The following is a 22,472-nucleotide window of genomic DNA, read 5'->3' as shown; positions in this document are numbered from 1 at the left end:
CCGCAATCAGCCAAGTATATCCGGGTCATTAAAAAAAAAAATTACATTGCAAAAAAAAAAAAAAAAAACCTCACCTGCCTGGTGTGTTTGATTAGGGTTGGAGCCAAAATCTGCAGGACCGACGTTGGTTTGTTTTTTTAATACGCGAATACAATTACGCATATTTATAAGCGTGTGGTTGATTAATGCCTTGTAACATTGTTTACACATTAGCAATTAAAATGTTATGTTGTTTACCCTGTAATTGCAGATAGGAATACAAATGCTTGATTGATGAGGATTCATCCATATTACAGAGCAGATAACGCAGACAAATCAGATGGAACATCACGACTGTACAGTAAATATACCACTGTATTTATTGAGAATGATCAAAATCAGAAATGAATATGACTTCTTTATATATATATATATATATATATATATATATATATATATATATTAGTAATAGCTGACATTTTTTAGTGAAAAGTTTTTCCTTTTTCTTTGAGTGTTAACAAACATTAATTGAACATTTTTATTGCAATCATCAAAACTTCATCAAAATTCATTAAACATTTCAAGTTTCAAAGAAAGGTTTAAAACAATAATGTTCCCTGTCTGGCCTATTCCAGTAAATATGAACAGACTGTATCTGTCAGTAAAATTGTAACAAAACATGGTTTTCATGAAAAAGTTAAGTGGCCTGAGTGCTTAATTGAATGATAAAATTAACAGTTACTTCTTTAGCCAGTTTAAAATGACATAAACAACATTGGTACCAAATGGATATTTTCATTAATGAATTAACGTGCTTATTAGGAAGTATTTTTAAATGTAATAAAAAAAAGTTAAACCCCTAAATGTTTCACCACTGTTACACATTTACATGCACTGTTACATTTGTTTGAAAGATAGCACAAAGTCCTGAGTATACTTTATCAAAAAAGTAATGAGAATAAGAAATGGAATTACTCTGAATTCTCCTTTCCACTGTATTATCATTAACGGAATCGTTAAGCAATGAGTAAACTATTGGTAGACTGATAAACTACACTTCATAAGGCACTTCAATTTTTTTTCCCTTTAAAACTCTGTAATAAAGTACAATTAATACTTTAATTAATTAATTATTTTTGCTATTTACCCGTTTTTTAATAATTGTATTAAAAAAATATAAAATAATGCATATGAAAGTATGGGAATTATGTAGTGACCAATAATATTACTGTTTGGTCCATTAAAAAAAGTTAAAAAGTAGGTACATTTTATGTTTTTCTAAGCTTTTAGAAAAAATGAAAAGGTACAAACTTTGTCTAAACCTTTGACTGGTATATGTTTTGAGTATAGCATAAAGTTCAAAGGCAGAGTCGTCATATCCTTATGAATTGGTCAGCTGGAATGTTTAAGTGTGTATGTCTGTGTCTGACTCCTCATCTGTCCTAGCCCAGCTCTGAATCTTTCCAGTGCCAAAGATCACGTAAAAGATGGCTCCGAAGGCGCTCACCCCTGCTGACAACCAGAACACATGTCTCCATCCTGTAACTGAGTGCTGCTCGAAAATCAAGGGGAAGGAAGGGGGAGCATATAAAAATGTAAACTTTGATGATGAGGAATTATTTTAAGCAATGGCAGTGTTACAAAGTATGAAACGCAGCTTACATCTCTGGTCATGTAACCCACAACAATTGGTGCAAGAACACCAGGGATGGTCCCAAAAGTGTTTGTGATTCCTAGAAGTGTACCTGCGTACCTGGAAGAAAAGAGCAGAAAAGGAGACCTAACTATTGCAATAAATGTAAAGCTTGTAAAGATAACTTAATCTATAGATTGATTGATATCAATTTTAGCAAAGAGCTGTTCAGTTTGTAGTCCTTTAATCCAGAAGACCATTAGCATTTACTGTTATTTTAATTAAAAATAAATAATAATGAAAAAACCCATAAGAAATCCCAAAGGGTGAAAGGTGAAGTAGCCTTCTGGGTTGGCCTAAAAATAGATGTAACGAACAGCTCTGTAGGGCAAACTTAAGCAGAGTGACTAATTGTGACAAATAAACCAGTCAAGACAGTCTTGGTTCTGTACCGTGGAGCAATGTCAATCTGGTTAATGTAGACACCAGCAGCACTGAAACCCCCGAGTGCACTGGACAAAGTGAGAAAAGTCACGGCCAACACACCACTACAACCAGTGAAGCCTACAGCGACCAAGAAGACAGCAGGAAGAAACAAACCTGTGGGACACAAAACAAAAAATATGAATAATCTTTAGTGTCACAAGTTCCTTCAGAAATCATTCTAATATGCTGATTTGTTCCTCAAGAAGCATTACCTATTGTCAATGTTGAAAACAGTTTTTTCTTCTTAATATTTTTATTGAAAAGATTGAAAGAAATTTAAACTTTTATCTAGCAAGGATGTACTGAATTATTTAAAAATGACAGTAAAGACAGAATTTTACAAAAGCTTTCTATGTAAAATAAATGCTCGTTTTTTTTTTCATTAAAGAATCCTGAAAAAGAAAAGCATCACAGTTGCCACAAAAATATTAAGCAGCATAACTGTTTTTAACATTGAAATGTTTCTTGAGCACCAACTCTGCATTTTAGAATGATTTCTGAAAGATTGCATTTCTGAAAACTGGCACAATGGCTCATGAAAAATAACATTTTAAAATTGTATTCTTTATATATATATATATATATATATATATATATATATATATATATATATATATATATATATATATATATATATATATATATATAAATCTGTATTATGATCAAGTAAATGTACCCCCTTGGTTAAAATAAGAGTGTTTCAAAAATGTTCATAAAAAGGTAATGATTCCAAGCTTTTAGTGTAGCTGTTCTATTTCCACACTTTTTACATGCACATTGTTATCATAAATATTGATGTTATTTAGTAGATATTTATTTCTTATTCATACCAATGAAAGTAAAGATTTTTCGGACAGCTGTGACACTTAGGAGCTCCCTCTCCAGGAGGTTGTCTGCCAGCACACCTGAGCCCACTGAGAAAAGCCATCCAGCCAGATATGGCAGAGCAGACAGGAATGAATTCTAAATGACAAAACAAAATAAAAAAGAGTGAGACACTGTATATAATCCAGACCGATTTAATCCGAATATCACGATTGCCACACCTGTTGCAAATCAAAGTGGAGCACAGTGTCCATGTAGGTAGGAAGTGAGGTGAGGAGAGTGTAATAAGACCAGTTAGAGCACATCTGGGGGATGATTATGGCCCAAAGAGGCACAGAGAACAGCATAGATAATACAGGCACTGACCAACCATGAGGCTTCCCCTAAAAAAAAAAAAGAGGAGGGAATATCAAATCAATAATAAATGTCTGCAGATCTATACCTTGGATTAATTATGGAAAGGAAATTCATAGAATGGTTGTTTGATGATTCCTTTGTAATTCAATGACATATTCACATATAATCATGCTAACATGCATTTTTTATTTATTTAGCATGAATGATTCACTTGATGAAAAAAACCCAAACCTTATGCATCATCAAAAATTCAAAGATTAAATTAGTTCATACCTGTGAACCTAGTGAGTTAATTATGTAATCTTTCTCTCCGTCACTAATTCTTGGGTGAGTTCGGGGTTCATCTGACACCAAGATAAACCAAAACACTGCCCAAAGGCACCCTGCACCACCTGGTGGTAAGAACACTTTAATGGATATACATTTCAATTTAAAATAAACAAGATATGTTTTAATTATTTTACACTAAATATGAAGAAAAGAGTAAGGAGTGTTAACCATATTAATGTATTATATGTAAAATAATTATTCCAAGAATTTTGCTTTGACTATATGCTACACCAATAAATGTATACATTTATACATTTATTAGAAAGTTAAATTTATTTGATAAAATACAGTAAAAACTACTGTAAATTTTTTTTTAAATATATATTATTACCAGTTAAAATAAGTTCATGTGCTATTTAACATATTTAACATGTCATTTATGGCTAAGCTGAATTTTCAGTATAATTACTCCAGTCTTTCAGTGTCACAAAATCCTTCAGAAATAATTCTAATATATGCTCAAGAAACATTCTGCATCCTTGCAGAATTTACATATTCATTTCTTTCACAACAAACAATCAAAACACTTACAAACCCAAGCTGTTATGTATATAAATGCACCCGTTTTCTCTCACCACAGGAGTAGAAGACTGCTGGCCACCCCAGACTATGGCAGATGAGGCCAGTGAGAGGAAGAGCCACAAAGGCACCAAAGCTAGAGCCTGCACTTGAGAACGTCATCAAACGAGCCCTCTCCAATGGAGGAGCCCAGCGGGCCCACATCGCCATCATAGCAGGAAAAGTCACACCCTGAACAAAAGAAAAAAAAAAGACTCAAAACAGAGATTCTGTATTTAAAGCATCAGTGTGAAGCTTTTTTGCCTATTACAAAAGCCCCCTGACCTCCCCAAATCCCTCCAGTGCACGCAAGGCAAACAGCCACTTGGCTCCAAGTTGTGCTGACAGTGGAGTGAGGAGAGTGAGGACGGCTGTTCCAAGCACACCACCACCAAGGAAGAGGCTTCCTCCAAAGCGTCCTGATAGGTAGCCTCCCGGGATCTGAGTAAACAGGTATCCAAAAAAGAAAGCACCGAGCAGCATTCCCTGCGTCTCGGAATCCCATGAGTATCTTGGAATCTTGGAAAAGAAAATTAAATGGAGAGAAATATGACAAGAACCAAGTAGTATTTGTTACAAAAGTATCCACCAGGTCCAGTGCATGCAAAGCTGCATGCAGTTTATTCTTACCCCTTCTGGCTGTTCTGAACTTTGGCTGTTGTTGTCAAGTGTATGGGTGGGTACTGGACACTCATTTGATATATTGCTATTGGAGGACGACTGGTTAAGGGTTCCATTAACCATAGCAACCATAGCAACACTGAGATTTACACGTAGACCATAGACCACAGCAAAGCCAAAGAACATCATAGCAGCCAGATTGCATCGTACAGAGCAGCATTTGGGATGCGCTGTCACACATAAACACATTCTGAAATTGTAAATAATTACTTACTTAAAAAGTAAATAATAAAAATGATTTGTAAAGATTATAGTCACTAGTACCATTCAAAAGTTTAAGATGTATTTAATTTTTTTTTTAAAGAAATAAATACTCTTATTCAGTGAGGATACATTAAATCATGAAAAAATTTAACACTTTTCCACAAAAATATTAAGAAGCACAACTGTTTCCAACATTGATAAAACAACACAGAATAATTCAAGAAGAATATAGAAATGGAGGACATTTTAAAATATATTAAACTAGAAAACAATTGTTTTAAATTTTAATAATATTTTGTTGTATATTTTGTATCAAATAAATTTAGCATTGGTAAGTTGATTTGGTAAGGGATTTCTTTCAAAAATAGAAAAAAAATCTTACCAACCCCAAACACATTTCCCTTTTTTAACAAACGGGAAGAGGATCAAATAGCAGACCAACCTTTGATTTTTTCAATTTCCTTCTCTAAAAGTGGTGCAGTGTCACAGTCCTGGTCATCCACGGTTGAGTTAATGGAGTAACCCTCTTGTAGTACCATTATTGCTAAGGTCAATGTGTAAGTTTTGGACTGAACTTGAGTTAGTTAAAGTATGACTATGACATCCACAAAACCTGAAACAAAAACAAGACATTTAAGATAATGCAATTGATCTAATTTGTGTTTTATCAGAATCCATAAGCTTTAATCAATTTGAGCTGCTGTTTCATAAAAAAATAAATCAATGCTGCATTTATTTAGTTTTCATAAATATATGTCTAGTTCGCCTCATCATTGTTTGATATCATCAGTCCATTTTCTATTGGTTCTATTGGTTATTTCCTGTTATCATTCATTATGCAAATGTGTCTGTTTCAGCTCTCATTGAATAATGTAATGCAAATATTTTTTTTTCTTCAGATGTTTTTATGGCCTTTAATATAATGTAATGCTACTCATGTTATATTGCACACAGGTAAACTACTCCATATAAATCAGAAAGAATATTTTTTTTATGTTTTATGTTATACTATTTAAAACCTACGTAATACTGTATTTTACATTCTCAGTGCTTGGGCATTTTCAGTAAGGTGCTACAAGAGGTTTGGGCTTCCCAGTAGATACACCTGACCTCCAAGTGAGTACTGTCATCGTTTATCTTTTACATTTAAGCACATGACAGCATCTGAACATAACATGAACAGCACAAAGGTTAACAGAACAGATCAGATGACATTAGCCACAACATGCAACATCTTAATCTCAGTAGCATCAGTGATACAAATGTCACAAATGTCGCTGAATCCAGGAGAAAATGAAGACGAAATTCAGTTATTTTACACTTCATCTGTCTAGTTGTCTTTGTGTGACTCAGCATTGGAAATGAGTTTTTTAAAGTGAGAAAAACATCAGTTCAATGTAAAAACATGATACAAAGGCTTGCATTTCAATTCATATGTCACGTTATATACACAGACACTGTTATTTAAATTTAAATACAATGATTGCGATTTTTATTTATTCTTACCATTAACATGCCTCCTAAACAGATGTCAGATTCAACCGCTGGATGCTTAAAAAAGATCATTCGTTTTCAACCCCTCCATGGCCATACAAACCGTTTTAATAACTTCTATAAACTTTAATACACCGGGAAACATCAGTGCCTCACTCTAACGCCGCATTCCAAGACAGTCAGCCGCAGAATCTGTTTTGTCTGATCTGCAGCTGTGTTGATCACATGACATCTTGAGACTTCCTGCTCTGGAAAACACTAGTCTAAACACTCTGGACCGACCGACTGACTGAATATAGTCTATGGATAGATTTAATGCTAGACATATAAGTCTAATATCTGCAGCCATAAACGCTTTTGTTTGAGGTGAGCGGTGTTTTCGCATGTCATGTGATTTAATGAACATCACAGTAAGTACACCGACTATGGCTGTCAATATTTGTATTTTTGAGCATTTATAAACATGTTTGAAGCTATTCCTAGCTTAGCGATATCAATACTCCCGGGTGTTTAATCGCAAATATTAAAAAGAGAAATTATATCGTTAAGTTGCTATGAAACGGTTTCTTTATCTTGTTACGTTTGATTTGTTTGTGTACAATGCTTTTGACATTAAACTAATGTGTGGCGCAGAATTCCCACTCAGTTAGTAGTGGGTGACAACTTCACTTATTCACTTCCTTATTTCAGTGATTTCCCTTCCTTTAAGATGAGTTTGTTCACATCTGCAGGCTCGGATTCAGGTATGGGTTTATTAGCGGCTCTTCGCCTCTTCTGTGTGTCCGGGTGTCTGCTGCTGCTGTGTGGCTCGTCGTGGGGTAATAATGCGTCAGTCCCTCTGGTGATATGGCACGGCATGGGTGAGACATACATCACATCCGCTCCTGATCAAATAAATAATAGGTCTGAGTCATTGGAAAATGTGAATCATCAGGGTAATATACATTGGTCACTTCACAAAAAGGCTTTTGTGTATACAGTGTCTGTAGCAACAAAGAAATGACACTATAACGTTTTGAAATACATCATCTTGCAATTTTTTTAAACACACACACACACACACACACACACACACACACACACACACATATATATATATATATATATATATATATATATATATATATGTGTGTGTGTGTGTGTGTGTGTGTGTATGTATGCATGTATGTATGTATACATGTATGACATTTCATTTGTACTCCACATTACTCCCCATTATTAATAATTTCATAATTAAAAAAAAAAGTTTATCCAACATGCTAGTAGGGTTTATCATGATCCTTTGCAGTTCACACAACTGATGATTGTAAATGGCTTATTAATTATAATTTTAGTGTCTCTAATAAACACCTTGTAGTCCCATGACCTATAGAAATGGCACCATTTTCGTGAAATTACCTAGAAACATGTTTAGAACATTAACAGAAGCACACCTACTGATTGACCTACTGAGTTTGCCAGAAAGATAATTAGACAATTGCTAATTATCACTTATTTATTCATCTTTTTGCAGGAGACAGTTGTTGCAATCCCCTGAGCATGGGTGCAATAAAGAAGATGGTGGAAGAGGAAGTCCCAGGAATATATGTGCTTTCCCTGATGATCGGCAAGTCTGTTGTACAGGTAAAGCAGGTCCATATCCTCCATTCTTCGTATTCCTGTTGTTGTTTCAAATAAAAAGTTCTGATTGGGATTTTCTTTTTTTTTTGTATTTATTTTTTTTTTATATAGGACACTGAAAATAGCTTCTTCATGGATGTTAATGAGCAGGTATCTTTTGTATGTGATCAGCTGGCACAGGACCCTAAATTAAAGGGAGGCTACAATGCAATGGGCTTCTCCCAGGGGTCACAGTTTCTGTAAGTGGTTATTTATCCAGACCAATCCAAGCAAGGGATTATCAAAAGTTTAATCATGTCGTTTTACCTTTCTATCTTGTTTAATTTTTGGTAAGGCGAGCGGTTGTACAGCGTTGTCCAGATCCCCCAATGAAGAACCTCATCTCAGTTGGTGGACAGCATCAGGGTATTATGACAGATGTGCTCTTCTCCCTCTGTGATTGATCAACTTCCTGAAAACAGCAGTACATTTGTTCCTAAAAGTGGTTAGCAGTTCACAAGAACACTGTGGCATATAACCCTGTTTTGATTTCACAAGGCATATTGGTTAAGGAAATGCAACCATTTTAAATTACTGCGTAAAAATAAAGTTACTTGGAAATTTTTGAGGTTTTAACATTTGCAATCTATAATAGCATGTAAAATTACACATATACTACCATTCGTTAAGATTCGGGAACATTTTTCAAATGATTTTAAATGGTAGTGTAAATAATCACATTAACTAATAAACATGAACAAAATGTTATCAGTAAATCAAATGAATATATATAGGTTTTATTTATACTTTATTTACCTTAATCTTCAGTAACTAAACCCACATGATTCAAACAAGCCTTGTTTGCTTGTTTGTCAGACATGTGATTCTCTCTTCCTCTTTTTCTCTTTTTTGTAAATCCCAGGAGTATTTGGTCTTCCACGATGCCCTGGTGAGAGCTCTCATATCTGTGACTGGATTCGCAAGATGCTAAACTCAGGAGCCTACACCGATGCAGTTCAAAAACAGTGTGTGCATGGCTGCCTTGAGGCATCTCAGCAGGCCATTACATGATTTCAGAAACACAATGATGGTCAATATAAACATTCATCAGTCTAACAAATTGATTTTTATATTAGTTTGGTGCAGGCACAATACTGGCATGATCCCCTCAATGATGACTTGTATAAAAAGCACAGCCTCTTCCTTGCTGACATCAATCAGGAGCGAGTGAGTCTCAGGATAAGGGAAAAATTATTATTACAAATATTTATATTTGTGCATGTGATGTAATGAATGTTATTTCTTTCAGGTGGTGAATGAGACCTACAAGAAGAATCTCATGTCTCTGAATAAATTTGTTTTGGTTAAGTTCCTGCAGGACACTATGGTAGATCCTGTGGATTCTGAGGTACATTAACAGTATGGAATCTCTCTTTTATTGAAATAGAAGAGGACTGAACTCTTACTAAATTAATTTTCTTCATCAGTGGTTTGGCTTCTATAAACCTGGTCAAGCTAAAGAGCTGGAAACACTGCAGGAAAGTGCTATATATACAGAGGTAAACTGAAGCTTGTTGTTTTTTTTATTGTCCACATTTAACCAACCAACCTATAGACAGAGCATATTTGTTTAATACAATTTTTATTTTTAAATACTTAATTTTGCTATTGATTTTTCAATTGAAACTTGCTCTATATTATATGGCCTATATTTATTTTGTTTGGTCAGGATCGCCTGGGTTTGGCAGAGATGGATTCAGCAGGGAAACTTGTGTTCCTCGCCACTGATGGAGATCACCTGCAGTTCACCCAAGAGTGGTTTAATGACAATTTACTTCCCTACCTACGCTAAATACTGTAACAAGCTTATTCCTAATGAGGGAGTTTAAACACACACACACTCACAAACACAGTCCAGTGTCTGCTGACTTTAGCATGCTCCTAACTAGTGCCTCTGAGTCTTATACATTATATGTCTTATATAGAAATTAAGCCACTCTTGCTTGTTTTATTGCACTGATCTGATTTCTTTTTGACTTATTTAATCAGGAAAAAATTATTCCTTATTGTTTAACTTGAAATTTTAATTTGATCTAACTTAGAAACTATTTTGTCACTGTTGATTTTTGTCAAAGAATTAAAACTTTGAATCTTACAAACCCTGAGGCCTATGTGGTATTTATTTATTAATAAAGAGTGTACTGTTACACTTATTATTTAGAGACTAATGTTAAAATTAGGGCTGTCAATTTAAACTCATATTTACTCTTATACTGAAGCTGCAGGAACCAATGGCGCATCAAACTCACCAAAAAGGGTGGAGCCGACTGCTATAGAAGTTGTCTCTGAGTTCCATTTTGTCAGAAGATGATTTCCTCACTGGACTCTGAAGCAAGAAGCTCAGCCTGCTGCGCAGTGGCATGAGAAGAAGCCCCAGCAGTGGAAGATCACGAGAAGCCTTCCCATGCAGCCATCTAGAATCTATTAGAGAAAATTTCCCAGTAACGTTGTTGCAAATGTTGCGCTGTGAGCAGGGCAGGCTTGAGGTTATGTTTGGGCCCTATACCTACACTACAAATGCCCTCAAATAGAACATCATTACAGACACAGCGATTAAAGGCTACTCTCACAGGAAACAGTGCTGCACACTTCTGAATATTTGGGGTGAAATGTTCCGGAACAGTGTTTTTAGATTCAACTTAACCCACTGATTTCTAGTTGTGTCCTCTTTTGGAAGACCAAACAAAGTAGTTTTGTTTTCAAAAGGAAACACTCAGCATCTCCACAAATGACAACAGTGAGATTAAAGTAATGCCACCGCTCTTTGCGTTAACATTTTGGCAGCTTTATGCAAATCTTCCCACACAGTGACGTAGACGTGGGGGCGTGTTAGAATGAAGCTTGATGTTTGGCTGACCAATCAGTAGAAAGGGGTGTTTTATTCCCGGTCATGTTCCACCCCTGAACAAATTTAAAATTCAAACGGAGTTATGTTTTTCATTTTCCTTTCTTGTCTATTTTTTATTTAAAGTTTTCTAGTTTTTAATTAATTTCCTATAGTATCAAAATAAAACAATTAAAAAAGGGATACAAATCTGTATGACTTTCTTTTGTGATTTTGAGGTTTGGGTTTTGAAGTCTTTTGAAAGTAGTCTCTTACTCTCTGCAAGGCTCCATTTATTTAGACATACTTGAAAATTTTTCAGAATAATGAAATTTATTTTTGCATAATAATATAATACAAAGTACCGTTGTTTGTTTTAGTAATGTTCCATACCACATCACCTTTCTAGAAATACTAAACCATAAAATGCAAGAAGCTGGACTCCTGCAACAAAATGTATCTGCCAATTATATTAAATAAACGACTCAATTCTTTTTATTTATTGAAACCGTTTTAATGATGTTTGTCCTCGGCCAAATAAAGAAAAAAAAAAAGACAAAATGATACAAAAAAAAAAAAATCCATACTCATGACCTCAATTTTATGGAAAGTTAAGATTGAAACCATGTGATGAGGGAAAGAGGTGGACACAGGTCATGTAAAACCAGTATCTGTACAGCAGATAGTCATCAGATATCAGACATGGATAGTACCATGAGCATCACAACGTTACGCTATGTCCTTCTCTTCCTCGTCTCCAGTTTGTGCCAAAAACACTCAAGACATCAAAAGGCTTTCCACACCTTTCCATCATAAACCATGGAATGTTCATTTATTTATATTACAGGGAATGTCCATGTTCTCTGGAGTATAATATGCAATAAAGAGGGAAATGAGAATTCTTAAAGCAAATAGTTTTTTTAAACATTGTTTCAGTGTCCCGATTGGAAGTATAACTGTGATTGTGCAAGTCTCCAATCCATCCTCTAAGATTTGACACAAATCTTCAATCTAACTATCCCTGGAAAAAAAAAAAAAACTGAATTAATAAAGTTATAGTAAATGTCTGCATTGGTGGTCTGAAGAGGGACATTTGTGTGCTTCAGATCTGAATTGCATATGTCAAACAGAAAACGCAAAGACCCCCCCCCCCAACCAAAACCTGCAAACTGTCCAGAAAAACAAAACAAAACAAAACTTCAAAATACGATAAAAAGACTTTTGCTTCGAATGGCTGCAAGACGACAACAACAAAAAATCTTTACAGTTGGCAATAAATTTCAAGTCCTAATGTTTTAGATCAATGGAATAGAAGAAGAGAATGGAGCCCTGCAGCTGACTGAGCAAGTTCTTGTGGTAAGCAAGCAGTCATGTCACTATCTGAAGGAAGATTGCCGCTGTGATTGGCTGATAGGAGAGTGGACCTGGTTGACATTCCATTCTATTTTGTAGTTTAAGCTCATTGGTCAGTCAGGTAGGACACTGCAATGGGGGTGGTCTCACAAAACCTGGTCGTTTATCCTGCAATTTCGGTTGCTGTGGTGACCAGCTTGCTACCGTCCCATACGGTTTTGAATTGTTCAGGGACTGGGATCTCAGTCTGGAATTAAATAGAATTAGAAAAGCAATTATTCCCTCTTATTCTTACATTCTTCAAAATCATAGACGAATGACTTCACTACTTACATATTCTCCATCTTTGTTTGGCACCAGCACGTTCATCTCGGAGCTCTTAGCGCTGATGATTTCACACGACAGAGAGTCCTTGCTCAGGTACACATGGCAGCCATCCGTCTTGTTGATGGAGATGGTTGGCACCTTACCCATAACCTGAAAAGCAACAGAAGAACAATAAATCCAAGAACCTTAATTAAGACATATTTTCAAGAAAACAATGTTTGTTTCACTGTATGAAGGGTGACCTTTTCATTAAGATATAATGCCTAATTACATGACCAAATCTGATTAGACCACTGATATTAATAACTCAAAAACATGAATTTGTAATAAATGAGTTCAGAAGAGAATAAAACATTAATAAGGATTAATGTTAATACACATTAATAAACAGTAATATTTACCTAAACACATACTAAAATGTTAAGTAAAATGCATTTATACAAATCATTTTTGAATACTTTTTATGCCCATTTCTATGAAATCTTGTTTCTGCCACAGGATAAAAACAACAGTAATCTTGCCCTTTTATCTCACAATTCTGAATTTTTTCCAAACAATTCTTAGGTTATATCTGACACTACAAGTACCAATTACATTTTTTATTCAGTGGTGGAACAATAATAGTATGAAAAGTATTAAAAAAAAAAATTTGTAAAAATTGTAAAATTAGAAATCAGAAAAACAAACTCAGAACTGTAAGATGTGCGAGAACTATGACTCTCACAATTTTGCCTTTTTCTTTTTACATTTTTTGCCAAATTATACATTTCCCCTCAATTTTTAGATCAAACCTAGCAAATTCTGAATGGAAAAAGGCAAAATTGTTAGATAAAGTCTGAATAACTTATTATTATTATTATTATTATTATTTTGCAGCAGTGGAAACAATCATCCATACATTTCAGGATCAAATTTCAAAATTTAAATAAAACAAAAGAAATCTAAATGTGCATATACACTGCATTCAAATACATATTTAATGAGAAGAGTGCATTGCACAAGTATACACACCTGGACCTTAACATCTTTGCAGTTGATCACCTCGACAATACCCACAACATCGTCAAAGACAAGACCCAATTTCTTACAGTTATCTGAAAAGAAAACAACAAACTGATGTCTAAACTTTCTACCCGTTTAAAACAGTGCACACTGGAGGAACTATTGGTAGTGCATACATACCTAGAGTAATGGAGTTGATCTTCCCCTTCACCTGTAAAGTGCTGTTGTTGCACTTATAAGTATAAACCACCTGCTTTAGTTCTGTGTCACTGATCACAAGGCCTTGGGCACCCTCCTGATTTTCCTGTTGAAGAATAAGCCAAAGAGGGGAAAAAAGGGAATAAGTTGTTCAATTAACTTGCCAAACAGCTTCATGTCTTTTCTAAAACTTCACTTTCTATTTTAGTCTATGTCATGATAGTTCTTTACTATAACGTCACATCTTTACTCTTAAATTTTTTAATCAGCATGTATAAACATATCTAAGATTGAGATGAAAAATAACTTTTAAACTGTTATTTTCCTAAATAATTTAAGCTGCATACACAGACTATAAAAAGGCATACGGACACTCACCACTTTCCATTTCTTGCCGTCCAGCTCCAGCACCGGGGGCAGAGTGCGGGCTGGGCTGGCGGCTGCTGTGGGCCGAGCAGCGAAGGGTTTGGGTCCAGAAGGCAAAGGACCTCCTTGGGCTTTGAGTGTAGGATTCTTGTGGGTTTTCTGGTCATCAGACACATGCTTCAGTCCTTAAAATGAGTGAAAAGACAGGACAAGTCTTCAATAAATTCCTTTGCCAGGGAATACAAATACTGCTAAAAACTAAACCCTTTATTTTGCATTATAATTATTTTTAGCCTATTATTATTAATATTACTACTGTTATTTATCATTGCTATTTTTGGTTTTAATCTTCTTTGTTGGATTTTATCCTCTGAGTGCAGCCTTCTGCGTGGAACAGCAACTGATAATCTGGAAAAAACAGGGCCATTTGACTTTGTGTTTCTATTAATCACATAGATTATGTATTGACGGTTCTTTTTATTTCGATGATTGTAAGAGTATGGATGGGAACAGTATACTGGGTACTTGTTAGTAACTTCACTGAGAATTATTGTTATTACGGCTTTTTAAAAAATTTATATAAACCATAAAAAAAAAATGCTACTTGAAATTAGACTTTAACTGAAAAAAAAAAACCTTTATAAACTAAACCACTAAAATGACAAAAACAATTATGAAAACTTACTTAAATTAAAGACAATCTAAAAATATAAAAACTGCTTTAACATGCATGCATACACATACATTTTATATTTTATATATATATATATATATATATATATATATATATATATATATATATATATATATATATATATATATATATATATATATATATATATATATATATATATACACATATATACACACACACACATACAATAGGATCACAATGATATTAAAAGAACAGTTTTATAATGGTTATTTTATAATAATAAATGAGACAACCTACAGTCCCACGGACGTCCACAAGTGAATGCACTAACTCTGCCCTTTTTTATCATGAAGACTGCACTGACCTTTATAAACACACACACAAACTGATGTTCCCATTGCAGTGCATCAACGGAAACAATCTGCATCATTTCCAATCAGTCAAACGAACCGTTTAACATTTTAGCAATGAACCTTTCATCATTTAAAAAGCAATAAAATTGCCACCGATTGTTTTGTGCACTGTAGGCTCTACTGGACACATTTTGAAATGATTTTCCCAAACAATGTCATCTGTGTTTGAAGTACATCAAGTTAGGGATCCATTTAATACCTTTAGTGATATCTGCTCCCTTGTTGATGGAGGCGAAAAGAGCATTGTGACTGGTAGCTCCAGAGCCTCCACTTGATGATTTGTCCAAGTCCATGGGGGGTGGAGGAGGACCTGGGGGTGGCGGGGCTGGTGCTCCTCCACTCGGGGCACCTCCAGAGGCAACCGGACCCTGTGAAACCAAAATGTTTAAATGTTTTGGAAATTTGTTTTCAGAAAGCACGTGGGACAAACTGAACAAGAATGTGACTCACAGTCTTGCTCCAGCTCAGTCCAGTGGTGTGGTGCTGCTTGATGTAGGCCTGCAGCTCGGTCCAAATGGACACATAGGCATTGACCCACTCCACGTGCATCTTATCTCTAAAAGTAAGACAATAAGGCAGATGGGAAAATGAGCGACATGCCATTTTGCTGATGTAAAGACAAGTTGTTTCACATCACAGACAGACATACTTTTCCTTGTAATCCTTGAGTACACGATTCGTGTAAAACATGGCAGCGTCCTGCATCTCCTTCACATAGGGACCCGGCTTTGGTGCCTAACACATTTAGAAAAAAAAGATTATTTTTTTATTAAAAGTAAAAAAAAAAAAATAAAAAAATTCTAAAAGTACTGATTTTTTTTTTCATGTGCTTTGTAATTTGGTACATGTTGTGGGGTTTATAAGACAGATGAGAATATTTTAGGAAAATTGACACCAAATTTGTTGGCCTAATGATGAAACCTTCAAAATGTTGCTTCAATTTTTATAAGGTCTGCTACTTTAAAAATCAGTGTACAGACATCCACTCGGTTTTTTTTTTTTTAAGGAAACTTCTATTTCTAGTTTATTAAAATACATTTGGTGTGATAGTTATATAACTTACTTATACAAGTATTTGTTTTCACATTATAAATTATATTAACTTGCATGAAACAGTTAGTGAATGTTTTTTAATTAATTTTAAATTTAGGTCCTCAAATTTGCTTGTATTCAATCTGTGACTTAGAACTAGAGCATAATCATAAATATTTCTTATTTTACATCGTAACATTTATTAGTAATGGGGTCCGACACCTACAATCTTTGAAAAACCCTGTGCAAAGTAGGTCACTTCAACCCAGATATTTTTAAATGGGAGGAAATTCTGCCACTTGAGCATGAGGAAATTGACTGGTTAGAGAACACTTCCCAAGCATAAAGTCACATAATTGATTTAACCTCAAACAGAAACAACTCTACCACAAAACCTGCCCCACACAGTGCTGACAGTCCCAGACTCCATCCTCCGCCTTACCATGGCAACCCAGCCGAGGGCGGGAACGCTCTCGCTGACAGCAGAGAGGTGGTTGAAGAGAGGTGAGGAGCGGTTCTTCTCACGGAACGCTTGCACCTCCTGGATTATTTTAGACACGGGGGCCAGCAGAGAGGTCAGGACAGACTAAATAACAGAGAAAAAGAGAAACAGACTAATGAGATGATGAGAAATAATGTCAAAGTTACACTACCTTTCAAAACTCTGAAAGAGTTTTTTTTTTTTTTTTAATTACACAAACGATGACTTTTGACAATTGAGCAAAAGTGGCAGTGAAGACATTTTAAATGCTACAAAAGACTGTGGAAACTTTACATTGGACCTCAAGCAACATGGATTGTGTGCCTCTCCACTCTTCCTCCAGACTCTGGGACCCTGATTTCCAAAGGAAATGCAACATTTACTTTCATCAGAGAACATAACTTTGGACTACTCAGCAGCAGTCCAGTCCTTTTTGAAGCAAGATGCTTCTGACGCTGTCTGTTGTTCAAGAGTGGATTGACAAGGAATGCGACAGCTGAAACCTATGTCTTGCATACGTCTGTGTGTAGTGGTTCTTGAAGCACTGACTCCAGCTGCAGTCCACTCTTTGTGAATTTCCCCCACATTTTTGAATGGGTTTTGTTTCACCATCCTCTCCAGGGTACGGTTATACCTATTGCTTGTACACTTTTTCTACCACATCTTTTCCTTCCCTTCACCTCTCTTTTAGTGTGCTTGGACACAGAGCTCTGTGAACAGCCAGCCTCTTTCGCAATGACCTTTTGTGTCTTGCCTCCTTGTGCAAGGTGTCAATGGTCGTCTTTTGGACAACTGTCAAGTCAGCAGTCTTCTTCGTGATTGTGTAGGCTACAGAACTAGGCTGCATCCGAAAACTTAGGCAGGTGACTTGCTGCCTTGCTGTCTAATCAGGCAATGACTTTGCAGGCAGCGTTTTTGCACGAAGGCAACTCATGAAGCGGATTTTGGACAGGATTCTGAGGCGGAGTAATGGTTTAATGATCTACAGCAAAATATAGAGAGCTTTGGTAATAACTAAGTGGATATTTCATTACAGCAATATTAATTTCTCAATAGAAATAAAAAAAAAGAAGAAGTGGAAAACGTTGTTCAGAAACAAATTTACACACAAACTGACCATGGACCGCAACGTTCAGCTGCCATCTTTATTTTTTGGCTTAACTGTCACAGAATGGAATGCACAGGATTGTGGGATATCAAAGGCAACGAAGGATACATCTATGCTGCCTTCAAAAAAAAAATCGGCCAGATAAAGGCAACTCAGGAGACAGGAAATGAAGCTGACTTTGATTTCGGATGTGCCTTGATGCCTTCCTACCTTGGAATGCGACCTCCGAAGGCAACATTTTTCAGTTTTCGGATTCAGCCCTAGACTGAGAGACCATTTAAAAGCTTTGCAGGTGTTTTGAGTTAATTACCTGATTAGAGTGTGGCACCAGGTGTCTTCAATATTGAACCTGTTCACAATATTCTGATTTTCTGAGAAACTGAATTTGGGATTTTCCTTAGTTGTCAGTTATAATCATCAAAATTAAAAGAAATAATCATTCGAAATATATCAGTCTGTGTGTAATGAATGAATATAATACACAAGTTTCACTTTTTGAATGGAATTAGTGAAATGAATCAACTTTTTGATCATATTCTAATTATAGGACCAGCACCTTTATATACTTTTTTAATATTAAAATATATATATTTTTTAATTGTAATACTTTTCATAATATTTTTTTAAAGTATTCTTATTGAGCATAAGAAACTTTCATTAATAAAATTATGTGTTTTGAATGGTACTGCAGCAGCAAGTCTTATTTTAACACTTACATCAGAAGGTTTCTGAGAGCTGGAGGCTGTGACCAGAAGCTGTCTTTGACAGGAAAAGGCCTGCTTCATCAACTCAGCCTATCAGACAAAACAAAGGAAAAAGATAGATTATTGGGATCACTAGATGTCGAGTCACATTTATCAATGTGTACCAGTATTCAGGAAATAGTATAATGACGTCGCTGCATTACTCACATGCTTCTGGACATCACCCCCTATCTTCTGACTGAGAGCAGTGTACTGAGCCACAGGGCCAGAAAGCAATTTGTCATAGGCTTCAACATACGCTGACACCACTGAAGAGAACAGAAACAAGAGCAGAATTAGACCATGTCCTAACCAGACACAATACAATATTTCCAGCAACCAGCAGTCCACCCATGAACATGCCCCAATGGCAGTTTCACTATGCACTTCCTTAGACCTGCAGCTAAGTTTAATACTCGAATTCCCAACTCCCCTTATGCTTTAAGCAGTGCTAATCATTGTCTGGTTTACGGATTTCTAAATACCTCCAGATGCAGCAGCAGGACCGCCTCCACCCCCAGAACTAGACATGGCCTCCAGACGGCCCACAGCCACCTCCAGACGCTGCACTAGACCCACCAGCTCTGCCATACCTGATCATGATCAGAGAGAAAGGGACAACTCAATGATTACAGAAACAAGAAGGTTTTACCGAAATCATTGCAATCAGATGTGATCAAATTAAACATACACACAGATACATTTGTTCATAATAGGAAAAACATAAATTTACAAAATAGACGTGTAGATTTAATTATGACAATTTTAAAGGGTATTACTGTATTTTGACTTCCGCTAATTTGCCTTAATCTACAATTTATGGTAAAACCAGTGACAAGAGCAACAGCGGAAGTGTGCATAAGTCAACAGAAAGAAAACAAGGATGCACAATGTGCAGAGCCATGACAGAAAGCAGGATGTGCTATAACATGTTGTCCCACAAATATACAACAGGGAGAAAAAAAGAAAAAAAAATTAAAGGGGGAAAAAATGTGCCAAACCTCTAAAGATAGTAAAAGGAGGAAGTAGAATTGTTTGTCTTCTCTTCCCTCTTTACTGCCCCTTCACATGCAATTACACTAAACAGGTAACATTACATAACCTGAACCTGATACGTGAATCTGCCTCACTCTTCCTTTCACCTGAACGCTCTTCAGGGAAATGCACAAGTATCCATATGAGCACATAATCACCTGCCCTTAATGAGAGCTTGCACCAATTATTGAGGGGAAATCCCACTTATTTTTAACTCCTACAGGAATCACAAGTTTCCCAAGACTGCATTACAACTACAGCAGAAAACTATTAACACTGCACTAGAATTGAGAAATGTGGAATATTGAGTTAACAATACTGTGATAAAAATAATAAGATTCCTCTGTGACCACAGACAGCTGTGGCTGTAGTTTGCAAATGTTCAGGAAATTGGAATGAACAAAACATTTGATCACACAGGACTCAAATCAAAGAAGCACATTTACCTCCGAGGAAACAAAAACACATCAGAAAATGAAACCAATGATATGCAGAATTTAAACTTTTGCAGAATATAATAAAGTTAGCAATTATGGCAAAAGGCAATGAGCAGATAGGAGTCAAGCTAGATTCAAATTTCTCCTCTCCCTTTTTTCATGTTTTAAGAAAATATTCACATTCAAATTAGAGTAGTCAAATTTTCTTGCCTCAGGTAAAAATTTCAGAACAGTTCCTAATGTCCTCAACCTAAAAAAAACAGACCGAGGCAGCAACAATAATTTAACAAAAATTATTAAATTAACTTTCACACTCACCATCCAATATGGCTACTAAACGTTTTAGGTTTCCAGCCAAGCCATTCAGAACTTCTACTAGCAATAAATAAATAAACCAGACTATACAAATCACTGCTAAGATTTAAGCACATTCATTATTTTATATAATATTGTTACCCACCCACCATAATGCTTTAGTTTTCACCCACATTTAGTGTGGAACTGGCTGTTTATTTAAAAAACCCAGCTTATAATAGTTATGACACACTTAAGGCAGTATGTTTTGTTCTTCAGTATAGAAGAGCTGCATTACACCTGCTCTAAATTCCGTAGGTAACACCCGATAGATAAACATCGAAATAAGATAAGAAAACTACAGCACAATTGAAATGTAAAACTGAAACGTCAAGCATAAGGGGGCAAGCTGTGCTTCTGGACATAAAAACGGGTCATTTTTGCTTCAGGACTAGTAAAACTAGGCCATATAGCATCCATTCTAGGCATAGCGCAGGGTGAGATGTGCCACATTCATCAAACATACAAGACACTACCAATAGTCAGCTGGCTTTCATGACAAGCAATCAAGCCATTAATAGGATTGCAACAGGATACGAGGCACGATGCAAGCCAAGAGATTTGATGTGATGTGATTTGACTAAATCAGGCCAGCCGGGCAACACGTTCGCGCGTTCAGTCAGACAATACAGAGCGAGTGTTTATAGAACATAACATGAACACGGAAACAATGTAGCAATCGCGATGAGCTTGCGTTCACTTTAACGGCCGTCCCACTTCCTTCATTTGCGCTGTAGCGATTTTCATGATTCGTTTGAGTCGGATCATTTCAATGAATCACTTGAACCGACTCACACGACTGGGAATGGGATTAACAATTTATTAATTAAACGGAATCGGTCAAAAATGGTCAAGACTCAAGTAAACAACTCAAAAACTAACACCGAGAATAATGAATGAGTTGTAAAACGGTGATCAAGAAGGTGAAGGGATGCAGCTAAATGGCCTACCAGTAATTCTACAAATAAACGTACTGGAAATATGTTTACGACTTGCGGCATGCGAAAACAGTTACTTTTAATAAAAGCATTTTATTAAAACACGCTATGACGTAATGACGCAAAAGATTCTCAGAATTTTTTTAAATCGGTTCTTTGAAACAAACGGCTCGAACGAATCGATTCGTAAGAATCGACTTCGTGTCACTAGGCGCTGAGCTCTTGCAAGATCAGGAACTTTTCCAAACGACGCATAACACTGCAGTTATGAAACCTACATACATGCACTTGTATGATAAAACTCGTTTTATTCATACGGCCTAATGCCACTGTGAGAATGTGTTGCTTTTGGCAATGTTCTGCGCGAGCGATGTCTGTTTCAGTTGTCATGATTTGCGCTGGGACGCAGCAGCGCGCTGTGACTGGAAAAGATTTCGCCGGCAAGTAGCTTAACACTGATATCTAACAATGCACGCAATGCATTGGGTCTTTTCTCCTTACCGTTACCGTCTGAGAAATGTTACCGTTGTCCTAGCTTTAGTCTTTGATGTTGAATGGGTGTGTTACGGGCTCCTCGTCTGCGTTCTCTTCCTGTATATGAGCGTATTGAGGTTCAACTTCCCAGCTGTCACCGCGCGCCGCTTCCGCCCAAACTCCACCAACTGCCCCACTTCCTTATAAGGACAAAGGAGAGAGAGAGAGAGAGAGAGAGAGAGAGAGAGAGTGTGTGTGTGTGTGTGTGTGTGTGTGTGTGTGTGATAGTGTGATAGAAGTGATGAAAAAGAGAGAAGCAGGAACAGGAAGACTCGAGACTTAGATGTAATGTTCATAAAACAAATTCCCTCTGTCTGCCATGTAATGTAATAATGAAAGTGCTTATTTTCTTAGTTTTTTTCTTGTTCACTTGCAGTTTTGAATTCTTGGGTAACAATATTTTTAGAGCTGGAGGGGAAGATAAATCTGAGATTCAGATCCTTGTTGGCCAAACAGGAAGTGTGAA

The 22,472-nt window shown here is 36.0% G+C and overlaps 3 protein-coding genes across 5 annotated transcripts; 1 reads left to right on the top strand and 2 right to left on the bottom strand.

The window, feature by feature from the left end:
- Window positions 1-1,292: 1,292 nt before the first annotated feature.
- Window positions 1,293-6,698, bottom strand: LOC113062122 (sialin-like). Of its 2 annotated transcripts, XM_026231733.1 has the most exons (11): window positions 6,560-6,698; window positions 5,496-5,666; window positions 4,799-5,019; window positions 4,454-4,687; window positions 4,186-4,360; window positions 3,554-3,672; window positions 3,145-3,306; window positions 2,929-3,061; window positions 2,065-2,212; window positions 1,642-1,732; window positions 1,293-1,531 (listed from the first exon to the last, which is right to left on the bottom strand). In XM_026231733.1, the coding sequence occupies exons 2-11, from the start codon at window positions 5,590-5,592 to the stop codon at window positions 1,385-1,387; spliced, it is 1,527 nt and encodes a 508-aa protein (XP_026087518.1). In that variant the 5' UTR covers window positions 5,593-5,666; window positions 6,560-6,698; the 3' UTR covers window positions 1,293-1,384. The 2 variants fall into 2 exon arrangements, with proteins under 2 accessions (XP_026087518.1, XP_026087519.1); XM_026231734.1 differs by lacking the exon at window positions 6,560-6,698 and having other exon boundaries at window positions 4,799-5,039; window positions 5,496-5,608.
- A 58-nt stretch (window positions 6,699-6,756) lies between these two features.
- On the top strand, window positions 6,757-10,263 carry LOC113062121 (palmitoyl-protein thioesterase 1-like). Of its 2 annotated transcripts, none has more exons than XM_026231731.1 (10): window positions 6,757-6,957; window positions 7,279-7,407; window positions 8,061-8,170; window positions 8,279-8,406; window positions 8,502-8,572; window positions 9,069-9,171; window positions 9,283-9,373; window positions 9,456-9,554; window positions 9,634-9,705; window positions 9,876-10,263. In XM_026231731.1, the coding sequence occupies exons 2-10, from the start codon at window positions 7,293-7,295 to the stop codon at window positions 9,996-9,998; spliced, it is 912 nt and encodes a 303-aa protein (XP_026087516.1). In that variant the 5' UTR covers window positions 6,757-6,957; window positions 7,279-7,292; the 3' UTR covers window positions 9,999-10,263. The 2 variants fall into 2 exon arrangements, with proteins under 2 accessions (XP_026087516.1, XP_026087517.1); XM_026231732.1 differs by having other exon boundaries at window positions 6,768-6,913.
- A 1,265-nt stretch (window positions 10,264-11,528) lies between these two features.
- On the bottom strand, window positions 11,529-22,123 carry LOC113062120 (adenylyl cyclase-associated protein 1-like). Its single transcript, XM_026231729.1, has 13 exons — window positions 21,974-22,123; window positions 19,194-19,301; window positions 18,877-18,977; window positions 18,682-18,759; window positions 16,819-16,962; window positions 15,994-16,079; window positions 15,795-15,900; window positions 15,544-15,712; window positions 14,289-14,461; window positions 13,893-14,016; window positions 13,722-13,804; window positions 12,717-12,860; window positions 11,529-12,630 (listed from the first exon to the last, which is right to left on the bottom strand). Exons 2-13 carry the CDS (start codon window positions 19,297-19,299, stop codon window positions 12,547-12,549), a joined length of 1,398 nt encoding a protein of 465 aa, XP_026087514.1. The 5' UTR covers window positions 19,300-19,301; window positions 21,974-22,123; the 3' UTR covers window positions 11,529-12,546.
- Between the last annotated feature and the right edge of the window lie 349 nt (window positions 22,124-22,472).

Source organism: Carassius auratus, chromosome 44, assembly GCF_003368295.1.
Source record: "Carassius auratus strain Wakin chromosome 44, ASM336829v1, whole genome shotgun sequence".
NCBI classification, from domain to species: domain Eukaryota; kingdom Metazoa; phylum Chordata; class Actinopteri; order Cypriniformes; family Cyprinidae; genus Carassius; species Carassius auratus.
The sequence above is the reverse complement of the archived record's forward strand: the minus strand, read 5'-3'. Positions and strand labels throughout refer to the sequence as shown.

Coding starts and splice junctions, on each gene's coding strand:
- LOC113062122 (XM_026231733.1), bottom strand. CDS start 5,592: ATGGTACTACAAGAGGGTTACTCCATTAACTCAACCGTGGATGACCAG. Junction 4,688..4,798: donor GTTCAGAACAGCCAGAAGGG/GTAAGAATAAAC, acceptor TTCTTTTCCAAG/ATTCCAAGATACTCATGGGA. Junction 1,733..2,064: donor CAGATTGACATTGCTCCACG/GTACAGAACCAA, acceptor CTTTTCTTCCAG/GTACGCAGGTACACTTCTAG.
- LOC113062121 (XM_026231731.1), top strand. CDS start 7,293: ATGGGTTTATTAGCGGCTCTTCGCCTCTTCTGTGTGTCCGGGTGTCTG. Junction 8,407..8,501: donor TCCCAGGGGTCACAGTTTCT/GTAAGTGGTTAT, acceptor ATTTTTGGTAAG/GCGAGCGGTTGTACAGCGTT. Junction 9,374..9,455: donor CTGACATCAATCAGGAGCGA/GTGAGTCTCAGG, acceptor TATTTCTTTCAG/GTGGTGAATGAGACCTACAA.
- LOC113062120 (XM_026231729.1), bottom strand. CDS start 19,299: ATGGCAGAGCTGGTGGGTCTAGTGCAGCGTCTGGAGGTGGCTGTGGGC. Junction 18,978..19,193: donor TCCTGCTGCTGCATCTGGAG/GTATTTAGAAAT, acceptor TGTTCTCTTCAG/TGGTGTCAGCGTATGTTGAA. Junction 16,963..18,681: donor GCTCTCAGAAACCTTCTGAT/GTAAGTGTTAAA, acceptor TCTGTTATTTAG/TCTGTCCTGACCTCTCTGCT.